Source organism: Lepidochelys kempii, chromosome 9 (assembly GCF_965140265.1).
Source record: "Lepidochelys kempii isolate rLepKem1 chromosome 9, rLepKem1.hap2, whole genome shotgun sequence".
In the NCBI taxonomy this organism is placed as follows: Eukaryota; Metazoa; Chordata; order Testudines; family Cheloniidae; genus Lepidochelys; species Lepidochelys kempii.
The window spans coordinates 65,235,398-65,254,717 of record NC_133264.1 but is presented as its reverse complement, the minus strand read 5'-3'; the positions used below and the strand labels follow the sequence as shown (position 1 = coordinate 65,254,717).

General features: G+C 44.9%; 1 protein-coding gene across 8 annotated transcripts in view; it reads right to left on the bottom strand.

The window, feature by feature from the left end:
- PCDH19 (protocadherin 19) overlaps positions 1 to 16,848 on the bottom strand; it is a 113,216-nt gene extending 96,368 nt beyond the window's left edge. For 6 of the 8 annotated variants that reach the window (XR_012160921.1, XM_073360845.1, XM_073360846.1 and 3 more), the window contains exons 1-3: positions 14,655 to 16,848; positions 12,076 to 12,117; positions 10,994 to 11,321 (exon numbers count right to left, since the gene is read on the bottom strand). Coding sequence is in view for 7 of the 8 variants with exons in the window: in XM_073360845.1 (XP_073216946.1) it covers positions 10,994 to 11,321; positions 12,076 to 12,117; positions 14,655 to 16,789 (2,505 nt within the window). In the remaining variant the exon portion in view is untranslated. The remainder of the gene's footprint in view (positions 1 to 10,993; positions 11,322 to 12,075; positions 12,118 to 14,654) is intronic. The other 2 variants (XM_073360847.1, XM_073360848.1) reach the window with 1 other exon arrangement.
- Positions 16,849 to 19,320: the final 2,472 nt, after the last annotated feature.

The window sequence follows — 19,320 nt, the reverse complement described above, 5'->3', positions numbered from 1 at the left end:
AAATATAAACATGCACCAGCAGCAGGAGTTTCGTTCATGCTACCCTACTAACATGCTTCAATCTTGACCTGGAGAGATTATCCCCAAGGGCAAGTTTCAGTCTCCTTGCTCTTTCTGCCCTTGACCTCTCTACATAGGCTGCCAACAGTGGTATCAACTGTGCCAGCGGATCTTGTGAAATGATTGCCTATCCGCTAGGAACAAGGCTAAGATTTCCAATTCATTACACAAAACCCTCAAAACAGCAAATCAGATAATGACTCTCAGTTGCCATCAACCTGTGCCAGAGACTAAGAGATGACCTACAGGTGTAAGGCTACATATCCCATTAGCAATCCCATAAATCAGCCAAATGTTTGTTTCGTATCCAGGCATTATATGTGATTTCCTAAAAGCCAGCATTTTTTTAATCGCTTCAGAGTTAAAAATCAAAACACCTATCGGTTATTTTTATAAACCACAGGGTGGCGGGGAGGGTCATTAATACTAAAAACATCACATGTCTTTGCCAAGCTTTTAAAGAAGAAAAATTTCCGTTAATATACTACACGACACAAAGGTGCACACTCTCAAAAATGAAGATGCATTAATTAGAGAAGTGACCTTTGTGTACAAAACTTAAAGAAAAGTGCTGAGTAACAGTGACCTCCCAAGGAAAAAACAAGGCTGGCAACTTTGCATGTGAAGTCAATCTTCCGACAAGCTGAACAATACTGCCAATAATACTTTAATGATGATCGCCTCGTTAAATAAGCTGCATTTCAACAGCACGGCACATCTGAGTGCTGAAAACTTTTATTTTAGTTCTATAAACAGCATTATTCACAATTTGAACTAAAAACCTCTCCAATTATATATGCAGATGTTTCCCTAGTAGAACCCCACATATAAATGACATGGTTTTTCACAAATTGTCTGTTACACCAGACAGAAACTGATTTTCTCAAACCAGGCATACTAATGTGAGGGCATTCATTCTGGTTGTAACAAACAAAATGTGATTATAACAGACACTTTGGGGGCTTTTTAAGGCTAGCACAAAAAAGGAGAAGCTGGAGAGGAAAAAAGAATTGACAAGTAGAGAAATGACAGAGAAAGACCCATACGGATTTCATGTCTTACAAAATAAAATTCTTTGCTAACTCTAAAAATTTATGGTAGTTAATACAGAGAGATATTCTAAACAAAAGCTGCCTGGGTTACCCAAAAGAAAATTGCGTCTTTTGCTAGGAAAACCATTTCCTATGGTCAGAAAAGCACTACCTGGCAAAAAGATATGTAAAAGCAATGAGGCCTGATCCTACAACCTTTCTCACCATGTGAATGGTCCTAATGAAGTCAATATGAATAAGAATTATTCGTGTGATGGTCATTTCTGAGCCTATTGCTGGAGTCCACCATCTCAGTAAAAAGTGGCCTCGTTTGTGATACCAGCAGCACGGCATTCCGGACTGTTTAGACTGCAAACTAGCATCCCTTGTACTTTAATCCTAGTTTAACAACAGAAGTACTTAGTTAACACTGGGAGACAAATTATGAGACTGTGATTTTAGTGCACTGTTGGCACAAACATGCACACTACCCCCTTGCATCCGCATATCAGATTTGCACAAGCGCCTGGGTAGCTGTGTGGGCATGCATTGCTCCTGTAAAATAGGCTATGCATGTGCAGCTCTGGTCTGAAAACCTGGCCCCAAAAGCTTAACAGAAAAGAGGAGTGTCTGAGGGCAGATTCTGAAGTCCTAGGAGCACTCTGCGCACAGCCTTTTTGAATGGGCTGATAATAAGACAGCATCAAAGCAAGACAGAAGTTGATTCACAAGCTCTTAATAATACATAATGTTTCACATGTATATACCACCTTCATCCCAATGCATTTACACTCCCACATGCTGGCTTCCATACCACTTCCAACATACTGTCACTCTCTAGCAAGTAACTGCCACCAGCACAAGACACAGGAAGACGCATTCCAATTTGCCATTGATCCATAAGCACAACTCCCAGAAAAAGTTCTTTAGAAGCATCATACAAAACATGATGGCTGGATATGGCCCTTTTAATTTTAAGGCTTATGTCATAAATATAAAGGGAAGGGTAAACACCTTTAAAATCCCTCCTGGCCAGAGGAAAAACCCTTTCACCTGTAAAGGGTTAAGAAGCTAGGATAACCTCACTGGCACCTGACCAAAATGACCAATGAGGAGACAAGATACTTTCAAAAGCTGGGAGGAGGGAGAAAAACAAAGGGTCTGTCTGTGTGATGCTTTTGCCGGGGACAGAACAGGAATGGAGTCTTAGAACTCAGTAAGTAATCTAGCTAGATATGTGTTAGATTTTGTTTTGTTTAAATGGCTGAGGAATTAAGTTGTGCTGAATAGAATGGATATTCCTATCTGTGTGCCTTTTTGTAACTTAAAGGTTTTGCCTAGAGGGATTCTCTGTCTTTTGAATCTAATTACCCTGTAAGGTATTTACCATCCTGATTTTACAGAGGTTTTTTTCTTTTACTATTTCTCCTATTAAAATTCTTCTTTTGTAAGAACTGAATGTTTTTTTTTTTAAGTGTTCTTAGGATCCAAGGGTTTTGTGTCTGTGGTCACCTATGCAAATTGGTGAGGCTTTTTACCAAACCTTCCCCAGGAAGTGGGGTGCAAGGGTTGGGAAGATTTTGAGGGGGAAAGACGTTTCCAAACAATGTTTTCCTAATAAATAAACCCAGATAAACGTTTGGTGGTGGCAGTGGAAGTCCAAGGGCAAAGGGTAAAATAGTTTGTACCTTAAGGAAGTTTTAACTTAAGCTGGTAAAAGTAAGCTTAGGAGGTTTTCATGCAGGTTCCCACATCTGTACCCTAGAGTTCAGAGTGGGGAAGGAACCTTGACAGCTCACTTTTCCCCAGGTTCCCCAAGGAGAAGGCCACTTATCCCCAGTGAGCTTTAGGAAACTGAGGCACAAAATGGGTGTAGTTTTCCTTTGGCTGGAAAACATCTTTTCCAAAGAATACCCCATGTGCCCCTGCTGCAAAACAAATGTAAATAATTCAATATAAAGGGCCAAACTCTGACTCTTTTCACTCACCCTTGATATTGGCACCAATTCACAATTATTTCAAACTCTGCTTGTGACCAGAAGAGGGCCCTGATCCTAGAGAGGGCAGTGTTTTGATGGCTCCCATGATGGGAGAGGGCAAAAGGACAGGACAGGTCCCACAAGATTTCCAGCCACCACAGGACTTCCAAGATAGGCTTGAAGTATCATGGGATCAGGCCCGGGATCTGGTGCCATAACATCTCGCAGGATTTGGCATGAGATTTCAAGTCATGTGCTTGAAGCCACTTCCTGTTTGCTGGTTTCTAAAAGTCGGTCTACCCTTCTTCCCTTATCTAGGTCGCTGTGGGATGCGCAAGTCAGCCCTTTGGGATTGGAAAGGAATTTTTCCCCCAAACCACCAGATTGGCTGAGGCTGGTTGGGATTTTTCCATCTTCCTTGCAGCAAAACTTCAGGGTTAGGTTTTGAGCAACCAGATGGCTGGAATTCACCCCCTCCCAGGTGTCATAGTTTGGACCTACATGAGGGTTGTTTAGTTGTCACAACTTTTAGCAGATGCCCAGCACAGGAACTTGCTGATTCAAACACCAGATCCAAAAAGGTAACACATTAGGCACTTCCTTATGAGATAGGGGAATGGTGTCTAACCCCGTGGGGACAAATGTGAACCTGTTGCCGGGCCCTAGCCCAGAGGAATCACCCCATCAATGTGCTTGACAGCAGTGCTGGCTGGGGTTGAGGTCCCCTCTTGCCTCAACCCCACAAAAGAGGGCCTGCGAAGTGATGGGTTGGCAGGAATAGACTAGGGTCAAAAGTCACAGTGGAAGAATTCCACCCCACAGATCCTCTAACAATAATTTTACTGGCAGACACAGACTGAAGTAACAATTTGGCCCAAAGAATAAAGAAAAAGCCTTTCTAGGCTAGCAGTCTCTAATATTTTTTCTCAGAAACACATTCTAATCCCTGGTTTCAGAGTAGCAGCCGTGTTAGCCTGTATTTGCGAAAAGAAAAGGAGTACTTGTGGCACCTTAGAGACTAACCAATTTATGCATCTGATGAAATGAGCTGTAGCTCACAAAAGCTTATGCTCAAATAAATTGGTTAGTCTCTAAGGTGCCACAAGTACTCCTGTTCTTTATTCTAATCCCTGCAGACACACATGCTTCATCCCCTCCAAACCAATTGGACAAAAGGTGGGAGCACAAGTGAGTTCAATTATAAGCAACAAGACACTGTGTATGCAGCCCAGATACCTGCCACCATTTGAACGATGCTGCAGAGAAAGATGAAGCGTCTCCTGAAGAGCATTTGTCTCCACAAACAACTCGTCCTCAGGGACTTTTATTTCAAGGTTCTTAACTGTTAAAGTAAATGAGCCTCACATTAAAGACCAGCTATATATCAAGCCAATCCAAACCCATCCTCTGCTAGGGAAATGGTTGTTTTTAGAGACAGTCACTTTTCAGATGCAAACATCTCATGCTAGCTGGCATATAAAGCTACTTTGTTTACCTCTGTATTGTATCCTGTGTCAACCGATGTTGTGCTTTCCCATCAGCACAAAAATGGAAAGTAACAGGTAGGCTAAACATTAGTAAAATCTCCCTGACACCAAAATCTAATAGACTGTGTAACAGTCTCCCAAGGGAAATGGCAGAGACCACATCACTTGAGACATTTTAAACTAAACTGGACAAAGTCCTGGTAAATATACTGCAGGGAACAATCCCGCACTGACTGGGAGATGGACTGGATGGGATAGCAGGTTTTGCCCTTCTCTAGCAGCTACAATTCAGTTGTCTGAAATCTAGGTGGCTGGGTAAGAATCGTAATTACTAAACGGTCTGCAACGGGAAGTGTTATAATAATATGCTTTGTAAACACGTAATTGCTAATGCACTGTAACTCCTATTAATGTAATACAGTCTGACACTGAGGAACAGCAACTGTTCCATTGCAGTTACATGGAGACTGCTGCAGTGAGACCTGCAGTCATCTTCCTAGCAGACCCAGGCTGGAAGCACCCTGGAAGTCAACCACCATGTTTTGGACTGGGCAGGGGGACAGAAGCTCGGGCCAGGGTCAATGACCTATTTATCTTTTAGAAGCACAGATCTTGAAGGGGAGAGAAGAGCATGGACTCAGATTAAGTAGTAAGAGAAAGCTGGGATCTGGTAACAGGTTGCTTCTCCACAGACTCTGAACAGTTCTGGAATATCCTTTTGTGCAACTTCTCTCTATGTTGGGCATTTGTAAAGAGCTCATCACTGTGCAATCTGGGCGCTAGTGATGGATGAGCTCCCAATGTTTGGAGGCTCCATTTGCACAAGCACCCAAAAGTTTGGATTTTCAGCTGAAACTCTTGGGTCTTCCAGATTTAAAGTAATTCCTGGTGCCAGCTGGGTCAGAAATAGCACAACAGCCTCCCCATAACAACAGCCTGGTTGGTACTATTTTGAAAAAGAACGTTATGGTTCTTAAACCCAGTTTCCTACTTTGTTCAAGCTTCAAAGTAGATTTCATTTAAGGATCAGTATGGAGTAGTGTACAGAGTATCCTTGGTAAGCTCTTTTTTCACCTGAACTGGTTCTCCTTGCCCAGGAAGGCCCCGGGGCTGTACTCCTGTGTGAAAATATGAAGAGGGGAACAAATCAAAGATCCCTGCAGTTCTGATGTAGCTGCCAAGTCTGAGGCATCCTGCACTGGCAGAGAGATGACTTAGATGACTGAAAAGGTCTTTTCCATCTCTCACGTCTATGATCCTCCCTCCACAGATTTTGCAATCAACAGCAGTGTGACCAAGACAGGGAATGTGCCCATCAAAGGCCAGAAGGCCAGGGATCCATGGCCCAAATTCATGATTCCTCAATTAGATGCACTGACTCAATTTCCCTTTACACTGTGCTACCCTCTTCCCATCTGTAAATAACTGGCAGCCTGACTTTACATGGTGGTGCTTCCACCCACTATGTTCTCCTGGCCCTCCACTACTCCCAAGGAGCAGAGCAGAGGGAGGGAATTAATGCAAACAGTATCAGCATTAAGCCAGCAGTCTGCCACATATTAGTCCGCATTCTCTTGGGAGCATATCATGTAGCACAGCTGCTCTCCAACTCTACTCCCATCTTGGCTGGCTTCAGCCTCCCACTCACAGAGACCAGTTTACACACAATTCTTGTAAGGGGGAGGATACATGCTACAGGGATGCTACCACATATCCACTTGCCCTTCTTAGTGGATGACAATATTTCTGTGGGTTTTCTCTGGTCTTGCTCCCCTCAGCATCACGTGGCAGGGGGATCATTTGGATCTAGCATTCTGAAGGGATTTTAAAAGCCCTTAGAGATCCCAGCCAGATCTCTCAGGGGCTGAACACTCCTAATCCTTCATTTCATACGAAGGCATGGCATGCAGTGGAGAGAACATTCAACACCTCCAGCATTGCAACTGAGGTGCAAGGAGTGTTCGTCCAATTCCTCTCCTCAAGGGATATAAATTAGGACACAAACAAAACAGACAACGCCTTGGTGGAGAGACATTCTCAGAGCTGGATTTGTGCAAGGCCTGACACAAAAACCAGTGAAGTCAATGGAAAGTCTCCCATTTATTTCAACAGGCTTTGGATGAGACTTTCTGAACTCACCCAGTGAGAGAACTGCTTGTACTCTTAATAAAACTGTGAAAATCTTGTAACTGCCCCTTGTGCAGTTCTAGTTTAACTGCTGGCATACTACATTTTAAGCTGACACTGAAGTGGGGTAGAGAAACATTTAATTTGTTAATACAATAAATTCATTTCAACACTCCATGTTTCAGTGCCTTCTAATATATTAAGCTTATAAGAAGTGACAGAGGGACTCAAGTTAAAGACGAGAAATGTAGGGAAATGCCTTTCCCTTGTGCCAGTGTCCTGCCTCCCTAATAGAAAAAAAACAGAGTTAATAGAGTTGAGGCTTCTTCAGGGAGATTCACACCCAGCTGGATCCAAAGCTTAACTGTAATGCAGCTGCACCAGGGAGAAATTTGAACATAAATGTATTCTGGCTGAGTATGTCTACTAACTTTATCAGCTGTGCTATGATGTCTCCCCTGATCTTTTCCTCTTCCCCAATACTGCAGACCTCCAGCTACCCACAGACAATTCTAGTTAATACCAATGTGTGATGGATTTTATGATTGAATTTAGTCTGTAATACTGAATCATGACCTCAGAGCACTCACAATGTTGCTCAACTGCCCTATATGTAGAAACTGCATAGGAGGCTCCTACAGTGCTCTGGAATACCAATGCCTTTTGATAGGCAGCAGCAGCAGCCGCCAATAACACTTCTGAGACCCTCCTCCAAATGATACCATTTTCCCACCCATAAAGGCAGGAATTATTCATAGGACACTGCCCCCAGAACACAAAAAGCCTTTGCTTACCCACAATCTTGAAAGAAAGTGTGATCTGAACTCTCGGAACACTCCACCCCTCAAATATTATTCTATGCAGTGCTCAGATGAGCCTGAATCTTGATGGGACCCTAATATTAACAAATTCTGGAATTCTTCACCTTTTCTCAAGCCCACCTGAGTTTAGGGTTCAAAGATGGCTGCATGATCAATTTCCCTAGCATATGTAATTAATTAAAGAAAGGCCTGAGCCAAAGAATTCAGATCTAGATACTGATCCAAACTCTCCTCAAGTATGAGGGCATTTGGATCAGGGGTTCTGCCTCAGGTCTGTATCTAGGCAGATCTACACTTAAATTGATGCAGCAGCTACAACTGTGCCACTGTAGCGCTTCAGTGAAGATGCTACCTAGGTCCATGGGAGAGCTTCTGCCAGCAGCGTAGGTACTTCGACTCCGCGAGAGGTGGCAGCTAGGCCAATGGGAGATTCTCCGGTCAACTCAGCACTTTCTACACTGCGGGTTAGGTCTGTTTAACTGCATCACCCATGGGTGTGAAAAAGCCACACCCCTGAGCAACACAGCTATACAAACCTAATTTCCTAGTGTAGACCTGGCCTATACAGTAAATTATACAAGTTATTATATACAGGTCAATATTCAGGTACAGCCAAGACGCCTGATTACAGCTTTTATACCAGAGGTTAAGCTGAACTTTCATTCTCTGTAACAGTGCTCTATTACTTCAGCCATGCCCTCCTAATTGCATTTAGACACTCTCTCACTCCTGGCAGCTACAGGCTGTTTATATTCAGTACTGGCTCCGTGTGCTTGTGCACTGATGCAGAAGTTGTCTCAGTGCATCTAAGTGGGTAACCTTGAAAAAGGCAAAACTGTAAGATGACATGTAAAAGTCTGGAGCTGCTATGGCAGGACAGATGTGAAATGCAAGGGGGGTAAAAGCAGATGATATCTCAAAGACCTAGAAACTAAGAGAGTCACCTTTTAATTACAAACTAAATCCCTCCTTTAAAACTCTACCCCTGGATTTTACCTAGGGACGCCATAACAATTCAAGAACAAAGGCTTATATCCCTATTCAGGGACCACCAAAAATTACCCTTTAAAGGACCTAATTATGCAGTACTTATGGAGGCTAAAATACTAGTGAATTCTTCTGGTCTTCAAACAACCCTCAAACCTCACCTAGCTCAACAGAAGCAAGCTCCCAGCAGACCAGGACCCAACAACTGAAAGCAGCACCAGACCCTCCCATGCAAAACCTACAGACATAGCTCCACTGCCACAATGATCAATACCCCACACAACATATCTTTCAAGAGCCATAGGTTCTACACATACCTATCACAAGGTGTGGTGTACCTCATCCAATGCACTAAATGCCTCCATAGCAACCCTGGGAGTGAAACCAGACAATCACTGTGCTCTCGAATGAACTCACACAGAAAAATAATAAAAGACAAGAACACCATATAACCTGAGGGTAAACATTTTTCAAAACACATTCATTCCACATCTGACCTCTCAGTCCTCGTCTTCAAAAGAAAGCTGCACAACACTTTCAAAAGACAAGCTGGGGAGCTTAAGTTCATAACTTGCTAGACACTAAATATCATGGTCTTAATAGAGAAACTGGATTTATGGCTTAAATACAACCATCTAACTCACTAACCCCACCTTTTTTGTCCTGTGACTGCAGAAGTACTAATGGGCCACTTCACTTTGAATGGACCCTTAAAATGTGCTTTCACTACTTATGCTAAATAACCTGTTCCACCTTGTATTTAGGCGATACACTTTTGAATACCTTTCCCAAACCTTGAACTGTGTGTGGCTCGAAAGCTTGTCTCTCTCACCGACGGAAGGTGCTCCAACAAAAGATATTACCTCATCCACCTTGTTTTTCTAATATCCTGGGACCAACACAGTGTCTAATGACACTACAAACAGTGAATTCAGTGGGAATTTTGACAACATAAGGACTGCAAGATCAGGCCCACAGACACCAACTGCTTTAAAACAGGCCTGCAACCAGACACTAAGGGCAAAACTGTACTCTTAGTGTGTATCTACACAGCAATTAGACGCCTGCGGCTGGCCCAGGTCAGATGACTTGGGCTCATCGGGCTGTAAAAATTGCAGTGTAGTTGTTCGGGCTTGGGCTGGAGCCTGAACTCTAGGACCCCATGAGGGTGGAGAGTCCCAGCACCCAGGCTCCAGCCCAAGCCTAAACAGCCACACCGCAATTTTACGGCCTTGTAGTTCGCGTCCTGTGATCCCAAGTCAGCTGACGCATGCCAGGCCTGGGTGTTTAATCACTGGGTAGACAAAAAGGTATAAATCTGGAGCACCTCCACTGTCTTCAGTGGACTCATTTTGCATTTACACTGGTGTACTGAGAGCAGATTAGAGTAGGCCATAAATATTTTAGCTACTTTTTCAGCTTTGTTATTCTGTTTAAAGTAGGAAACATGACAAACCTTTGATTGTTTTGTTTAATACCAAATAACAATTCAAAGAGAAACAAACAAGCAACAGTAAACAATGCCCATGATGTACAGAAAACACCTGATGGAATTAGAGGAAGTCAGTGAGTGCGACCAGGGCCACAGACACTCCACCTCATTTCTTCATATTTAGGAAGACACCATCCATCACCTATTTCAATGATCACCACTCACTCACACCAAATAGTGAGGCGACAATATGGGAGATGTTAGAACTTCAGCTGCCTAATTTAAAGTGAAAACCCTGAAGCACTGTGTATTCCTACTATCATATCAATGGCCACAAATAAAAATTTAAAAAACCTTCAAAGACCAACTTAAGAATTTAACTATTGACCTAACTGATGTTTCCTCAAGAGTCATCCCATTAAAGCTAAAATGTATGAAATTAGCATGGGGGGGGGGGGGACCACTCCACCAACACTATTAGTACAGCATGGGCTTGACCCTGCCGTCATTACTTGCATTAGCAGCCCTGCTGACTTAACTGGGACGACATGTGGTGAGTAAGAATTACTCACAGAAGTAAGAGTTGCAGGATTGTGCCCATATTTGAAGTCAGTGATTATTACAGTGGCCGATTCTTCCATTAGAAAGATTTAAGTGACTTCAGACTTTTACATCCAACTCTTAACTTAACTGCTAGGTATTTATACTATGCTCATCATCATGGTATCTGAGCATCCATGTAGAGCATGCATTAAATACTGTTGATCTCTGTGTTCAAGCAGTGGCTTTCGCAGTGCTTAAAGCCCAGAGACGACAATGACAACACCAACAGATGCGTGGAGTATAATACCTGCAAAAATTAAAATGCATTATATGTACATATATTTACATGAATATCTGCCTCCTTCTGGAAGCAGATACTATAAAGTCTGGAGGCATGACTTGCAACAAGACACATTGCCTTGACACACTAAGTTCTATACACCAAACTTTCATTTGCTGCTAGGGAGGTTCTCAAACTGTTTAGATTCAGCCTCACAAACTCTGTAAAAGTTCTGGCCACACTCACCTCTGGCAATGGCATTCCATTGATGATCAGATCCGGTTGCTGGGGACTCTGCCCGGTGAAGGTGTGATGATAAACGTGGTTGGAGCCTGTGTTTCTAGTATTCTGATTCTCCACATTGAGGAAGGTACTTTCAGATCTGCGGCAGCCCAGTGGCAAGGTCTGCTGATGATAGTCAAAATAGTTGAGAGATGAAGTAAGGGAGGAGCAGCTCACCACATTCATTTTATCTGTCTCCTCTACATCCCGTGGTACCAGACGGATATCATTCTTGCTGATTTTTTTCTTCTTGCTTGATTTCTTTTGATGCCCATAAGAGTACTCTGCAATTCTGTGGGACAGAAGAAGCAAAATGAGTATCTAATAGAATCCTGAACTGTGCCCGGCTCAATAATTATTAAGAAACCCAGAGGGCTTAGCCCCATCTCAACACAGACTTCTTATTCATGCACCTTATGTCATGTTTTGAATCCTGAGGCAATATATGATCTTTAGCTTATTTTCATATGTATAAAGTTTACAAGTAACACACAAAAAGAAAGGGAAGGGAACATTTCCTCCGTGTTTTGTTTGGTGTTTATAATTGCTGATATTTAGTTACCAGGAATAAAGTTCAGCCTGCAGAAAAGAAAAAATGGAGATGTTAAGGTCCATGAACTGAAAAGAGTACCTGAATTAATTTCCATGTGTAATAAGGATTTTTAAAGTGTTTAGTTCATGTAAATCAAAAATCAGCATGACCAGAGGTTTTTCTCCAGATCTTCTCCCCTAGCAGTAAATACAGCAAATTCCACAATATTCTTATCTTGCACACTTATCCCACCATACTCCAAAGGCTGTTTGCATAACAAAATGTTTCCAGGTTGCTTTTATTTCAGCTCTTTCATGGTACCATTTGATAACTTTAAATCTTCTCTGGAACCTTTCTTCTCCCCTCCCCCCAATACCCCTCCCCACTTCCTTGGAAATGTTTTTCTTCTAGAAACTGAAGAGCAAAAATGATGTTTTCAAAGAGAAACTATTCTTCTGACCTTTTCTTACATCAGCTTGTTTTTCTATGCCTGTCTTTCCCCTTTGCTTCGTACCTGCTGAAAGAACGAACTGATGCAGGATGTGTGTCTTTCTCTCTTAAAAAATACCAAAGGAAGAAAGTTACCATTAAGCTACTGGAAAAAATAATTAAAAACATAATTGCACTCGGCATTATCCCTGTACATTTAGATTGAAGTAACTGTGGTTCTTTTTTGACCCAGAGGACCGTGTATCATTATCAATGCCACACAGATAGATATAGATATGCATACAAGATGCCAGACATAACAATACTTCTCAAAGGAATTATGTTAAACTATTACCATAGCCAGAAATATACATTCAAAAGTATGGAGTTTGTTACTTTTCAAATTATGATAAAGGTGGGTTTTTTTGAATCCAATAATTGCAATTAAGGAGATAACAGCAAGAATAAGAAACACAGGTTTATCTAGAAAGGTAAATATTGTACAAGCATTCTTGCTCTACAAAGCTAATTGCCTGAGCCGGAAAAAAAACCCATCAAAACAGCTAGCTCTCTCATACGCCTCATAAATGAACTAATTTTATGAAAAACCTCCTGCAGATGTTGATAGGCACCTTGAAAAAATAAGAAAAGAAAAGACAAATCTAAACAGACATACAAAATGCACATATGGGACACATGATGATCAAAACCACATCTAAGCCTATACAGTACTTCTTTGCGCCTCTGCAGCTGACTTCACTTGATCAGATTTACGCTGCTAATAGAATGATCATTCCATTGTGCTTGTCAATAAAATAAAGGAATTCAGGAGATTTTTGTTGCGCAAAAGATCTGTAGGCATGCAGGCTAGTCTAACAACACTTGACAGAGCTTTAATTGTTTTGTTTACCTCAATGTTTAAGTTTGGCAATGCCAGAGTCCAATTCTCACAGCATTCATTCTGATGTCCTTTCTCTATTGACCAATTATTTAATTAAACTGCACTTCATTAATCCCTAACACACATTAAGCCTCCTGGTTCTTTGTTTGAAGTTGTTAGAGGCTTCACCACGATTTGATTTTAGACAGTCAGATCCTATTCTTGTTTAATGGACCAAACTGGCAAGAAATCTGGTATATTAGCTCTCATTTAAAGCTAGGCATCCCATAATATAGCACATACAGTGCTTTATTTGTAGATGATTTTTCCCCATCCAGCAAAAGGGCTTATAAACATGCTTTATGTTGTGAAAATGGGATATAAAAACTGAACTCTCCGTTATTATATCTCTGTAAATAAAACTTTAAAGACTGCACATTCTTCTGCACTATAAAATTGCCACAGGCAATCATTATGTTACAAAGGTAGATCAAAATTAATTTCCATTCCTTCCATCTGAAAGATTCAGTGCTGAAGGAAAGAAGAAGTCATGGCTAGTGCACTAGTAACAGGATTAAACCATTTATGAGGCATTGCAGCTGCTCCTTTATGGCATCTGATTGATATTCATGTGTGGTTAGCATTTGTCTACTAACTTGTGTAACACAGAGAATAGTAAAAGAAACAATAATCGCTTGGCTGTTACATATTCAGGGAACACAATTTCAGATATTAGGCTTTCATAGCAGCTAAGGTTTCAGATGCAGAGATGACCTACCATTCCCCATTTTGGACTTGTGATCATGCATTGCAAAATCATGCAGAGTTGTAAATATGATCATTAAAACAACTGATAAGAACTAAATCAACCGTTATATTTTCACAAGGAATTGGGTTTATTCAAGGAAATGACTCTTTTCCCCCCTATTCTTTTGGATTTATTTTTGCTTGTAAGAGCTGCATCCTGCAACACCCATGCACAATAGTTCTTTTATATGGAAAGAAAGGGCTTTAAGGGCATTGCTCCACTTCGTGAATTCTAGCTGAACCCTGATTTCTTTCATAGTGTGTTCTCCCAGCTTCCACTTTTTTTATATCCACCACTCCTGGAGAAAACCAACACATAAAAAATGCCCATAGTGACATCCTCTGGTGGGGACAGGATCCAAACATCATGCAGATGAACCTTAAAGCAAAGCCCACCAATACCAACTACTACTGTAGGCATGGACTTGCTATCCTATGTGTGGACTCAGTGCTGTGAGCACCTACAACTCTCCCCACGTTAGGCTTGTTCCTTTTCAGCTGTTCAATGCTTCAAAAATCCAACCTTGCTTTACAACCAGGATGGTACTGCTCACCCAGGAGTGAGTGCAACTATATAAAACATAGTTCTCTCCTGAAATCTAAAATCAGGGGCTCTCTCCTCTTTTGGTAACAATTCGATCTGATTTTTCCCCCTGAGCACACAGGAAATAGCTATGCTGATTTAAGACAGATTGGTTTGTTCTGCTACAGAATGCATAAGAAAATGTATATTAGGACAGATTGTCAAAACACACTTATTCAGACTGGAATATTCTTTTCAAAACCACTTCTCCCAGAGTAATTTTAAAAAAAAAGTTTATGGAAATTTTCTTAAAAGCAACATAATATCATGAACCCTCATTTTTGCTCCTAAAAAGTGTGCAATACACCTGTGGGTTTAAAACAAATGGAAAAGTAATTTAGATTGACAAATCAAAGCACATATTGCATGGTACAAAGAAACAAGTTCACGTTACCTGCAGTTGTAGGTCCTTATTTCCTTGTTATCCCTTTTACACTTGACTGCCACAAAGATCATGGTGACAAAAAGAATGGCAGCAATAGAACCCAGGGCAATAATGAAAATCAGTGACAAGTTAACAGATCCTATGGATTCCTGGGCATCGAGAGCTGGAGATAGGTATATCAAAATCAAGGCAGAAGCTGAGAGCGATGTTTTTCCATGATCATGCGCCACCACGATCAGCTCGTAAGTAGTCTTTGCATTCTCCCCGAATGCTCTGGTGGTCCTTATCTCTCCATTGAGCTGATCTATTTCAAAAAACCCTCTATCCCCATCTGCCATTTCATAGGATAGTCTTCCATTCTCCCCCTCATCATAGTCATCTGCCTTGATCACTGTCACTAAGTAACCAACCCCAGCGTTCCTAGGAATGTACACTTCTGCAGTCCCATTGACCAGAGGTGGGGCAGTTATCACAGGGGTGTTGTCGTTGACATCCAGGACGATCACTCTGACGGTGGCATTGCTCTGCAGGGACGGGTTGCCCCCATCTTTGGCCAAGACCTTGAACTCGAAAGCCTTGGTCTGCTCGTGATTGAAGGACCTCAAGGCATAGATGTCCCCAGAGTTGGGGTTGATGGAGACGTAGGTGAAGACGGGCATGTCCCTGACTTGGGAGGGCACGATCTGATAGGAGACGCTGCCATTTAGGCCCAGGTCAGGGTCCCTGGCGGAGACGGAGAGGAGGTAGGCCCCAGGGGTGTTGTTCTCCTGCACGATGACCTGGTAGTAGGGCTTGGAGAAGTGGGGATGGTTGTCGTTCTCGTCGGTGATCTTGACGGTGAAGGACTTGGTGGCCTGCAGAGAGGGCACCCCGTTGTCCCGGGCCTGGATGGTGAGGTTGTACTGGTCCCTCTGCTCCCGGTCCAGCCGCCCATCCACCAGGATGGTGGAGAAGCTCTCGTACTCCTGCAGGCGGAAGGGCACGCTGCCCAGCAGCTTGCATTGCACCCGCCCGTTGGCCCCGGAGTCGCGGTCGGAGACCCGCACCAGGGCGATGACGTAGCCGGGCGGCGCGCTCTCGCTCACCTCCACCAGCTCGCTGTTGACCGAGAGCAGGTTGATGAGGGGCGGGTTGTCGTTGGCGTCCTGCACGCTGACCGTCACCTTGCAGTGGGCCGGGATGGAGTTGGGCCCCAGGTCCTTGGCCTGCACGTCCAGCTCATAGCTGTGGCCCTCCTCGTAGTCCAGGGGGCCGCTGACGCTGAGCAGGCCGCTCTGCGGGTCCAGGTGGAAGAGCTGGCGGGCCCGCTCGGACACGTAGCTGTGGAAGGAGTAGAGCACCTGCCCGTTGGTGCCCTCGTCGGGGTCGGAGGCGTTGAGGCGGAGCAGGGGCGTGCCGGGCGGCGCGTTCTCGGCCACGCTGACGGCGTAGGCCGGCTCCTCGAAGAGCGGGTTGTTGTCGTTGGAGTCGATGACCCGGACGCTGAGCTCCACCGTGCCGAAGTTGGGCGGGTGGCCGCCGTCCAGCGCCGTGAGCAGGTAGCTGTAGTGGGACTGCGTCTCGCGGTCCAGGCTGCGCCCCACCACCAGCTCGGCGAAGCGGGAGCCGTCGCCGCGCGTCTTGGTCTCCAGCCCGAAGAGGTCGTTGGGGGTGAGCTCGTAGCTCTGCACCCCGAAGCTGCCCGAGTCCGGGTCGTAGGCGCTCTCCAGCGGCACCCGCGTGCCCGGGCTGGCCGTCTCCGAGATCTCCAGCTCGATCTGGTCGGTGGGGAAGCTGGGCGCGTTGTCGTTCAGGTCCTTGATCTCCAGCTTGATCACGCAGATCTCCATGGAGCTGGACATCACCTCCAGCGAGATCACGCACTTGGGGCTCTGGCGGCACAGCAGGTCCCGGTCGATCTTCTGCTTGGTCACCAGCAAGCCCGAGCCCGGGCTGATGTCCACCAGGTGCGGGGCCGAGTTGGAGACCACCCGGAAGGCGGCGGGCTGGCGGGGGTCCAGCACGAAGCCGGCCTCCCGGGCGTCCTTGCCGATGTTCGCGATCACCGTGCCGGCGCGCTGCTCCTCGTCCACCGAGTACTTCAGGTTGATCAGGGCTCCTGCCCCGGACCACAGCAAGGCGAGCAGGACGGGGAGAATATCCATCTCCCGGTTCCGCACACCTGGCGCCCCTCTCCCCTCCTGGCTGCCTGTTGATCGCCCGGCGGGGGCGGGGGTCTTTTGGTGCTTGGCTGTCTGGGGGAACCGGGGTGGGGTGTGTTGTGTTTTAAAATAGGGTAAAATCAGAGGCAGAAATCGTCTCGAGCCTAGAGACGATCAGCTCGTCTGCTTGCCCCGGCAGTCACCTCTTTATCAAAGTTAGCATCGACCATCCCAGTAAAATCAGCTGCGCTTTCCGCCCATCGAGGTGCATGCAGGTTAAAAGTTATAGAAAAATTGTATTTTATAGAGAGATTAAAAAAAAAAATCACAGAGCAGTCAATATATGAGGGGATCTGGATTTATTTGCACCTGGCATGCGCAATATCTCCCCCCTCCCGAAAAAAAAAATAGCACAGACCTCACTGCAGAGACCAGGCACACTTTAAACACATCCTCGTGGTTACTGCATTAAAAATAAAACCCTATTTAAAAAAAAAAAAAGCAACCAGACACCGAAACAGCGGCTGGTGTGAAAGTGCGGCTGCAAACGAGCTGGGGTGGGGGAAGCCTTATCCGATCATAAGTCACAGACTGGAAAGACGGGGGAGGGGAACGTCTGCAAAATAAGATGCTACTGGGGGGTCGGGTTTTGGGGGGTTCCTCAGGGCCCTACCGCGGAGCCACTTCCCTGGGCTGGAGATGGGGAAGGCTGTGTCATCTCGGAGAGTCATACAGTTAGCAGTGGAAAGTCACGCTCGCCTTTGGAAACCCGAGCTAGTCAGTTACACCGTATCCGCCACGCAAGTTCTTACAGCAGTTTGCACAGCAGCCCCACCTCTCCTCCTCTTCCTTCGGCTCGCCCGGGGAAAGTAGGAGCAATAGGTTGGCTAGGCAAAGCCCGAGGCGCTCACAGCAGGGGCGGGCTGCTCCGCGGTGAATCAGAGCGCTGGCGTGCTGAGCTCGGAGACAGCCTTCGCCTTTTTCCTCTCCATTATTATCTCGCATTCATCGGGTTTGCGAATGGGCAGGGGAAATAAAGCTCGCTCCAGGAAAGTTTCACTTCCAGGCTCATAGTCCCTGAATCGTGGCTGGACACGCGCCGGGGAAACAGCGCGAGGCGGGCGCCGGGCTTGGCTGGCTGCGCGCGTGTGCCCAGCCGGCAGAAATGACGCCGTGGACGAGTGAGGAGCTTTTTTATATTTAAATTCTTCAGCAAATCCGAGCCTCCCAAATCCTCAGGAGCCGCAGCTGCTGCAGGGCTGGCGGCGGGGGTGCTGGTGCAAGCCCACCCCAGCGGTGCCACGCGTGTGCCCGAGCGCTGGGCGGCTTGGCTTCCCCACTGCCCCGTCTCCACCTCGCTCGCCGCCGCTGCGGCTGCTGCTGCTGCAAACTCCTGGCCACCACACCGTCTGGAGAGAGAGCGCGGCTCCGGACCTGAGCTACGCCGGGCTGCAGCCAATCAGCGGCCGTGGAACCGCGTTCCTGGCCCAGGGGCGGGGCCAAAGCGGAGCAAGGGGAGGGAGCCCGCTGGAGAAACTTACAGAGTGGTACCAAAGAGCGAGCAGGGCAGTTGGAGACCTTCGCAGCTTCCTTCGGGGCCAGGGATGCAGAGAGGATCCGGCTGTTTCCTTGTCGCTTTCAGTCCCTTTCATGAAAACGACCAGGGCTTTATCTGTCAATATGTGTTTTGTCTGGTTGCCAATGGATTTAAATGATGGGACGGTTCCTTCTCTTCCCCCTGCAGCCCCCGACTTTGAAATGCACCTTTAATATTATGAGGCGTTTGGCAACAAGCTGGAGGCAAAACACAGCAAGGCTTTTTCCTCTTTAAATAGCGGAGCCACCCGCAGTGTTTGAGCTCTGGCTTTGCTCATCTAGGATATTGGCTGCAATCATGCATTTTAACTTTTGAAGGGGGAAAATCATGTTTGCCCCATCGTTTGTTTCTCGTTGATATTACTGGAACACATTACCTTTTCATTTAAAAAAAAAGTCACCCAAAAAAGGCTAAAAGTGGTGAATACAAATATAACTTAACATATGATACAAGATCTCTTGTGTTGCCATTGGCTTTGACGCATCATTCATCACATCAACACATCAAATATTGTCTTGCACAACAAGAAAAAAATCTGCTTTAATCCAAAAACATGGGAATGTGCATGGAATTGAGATCAACTAGCCATAATGAATGTTACACTGTCAGGAGAAGGCCTTTTCTTGCATTGTCTCTGCCTCACAATTAGGGTCACTGATGAATGGAAAGGAGGGGTGTTTAAACTCTTCCATGACTAGCTTTCCAACAGACTGAATCTTTAATCAATGAAACTGACAAGTAGGCTTGTAAATTAAATAGTGTAGGCTGGGAGTTGAGTCAGAGAACAAGAATCTGTCTGTGTTTCTATTTTTTTTTTTTTTTTTGGTTGGTTGATTGAACCTACCAAAACCCAGCCAATGTATTGGTTTTATGTTTATATTTAAAGTCCAAGCATGCAGTCTGTATTCAAGAAAAAGTCAAAAGGGAATTTTGAAAC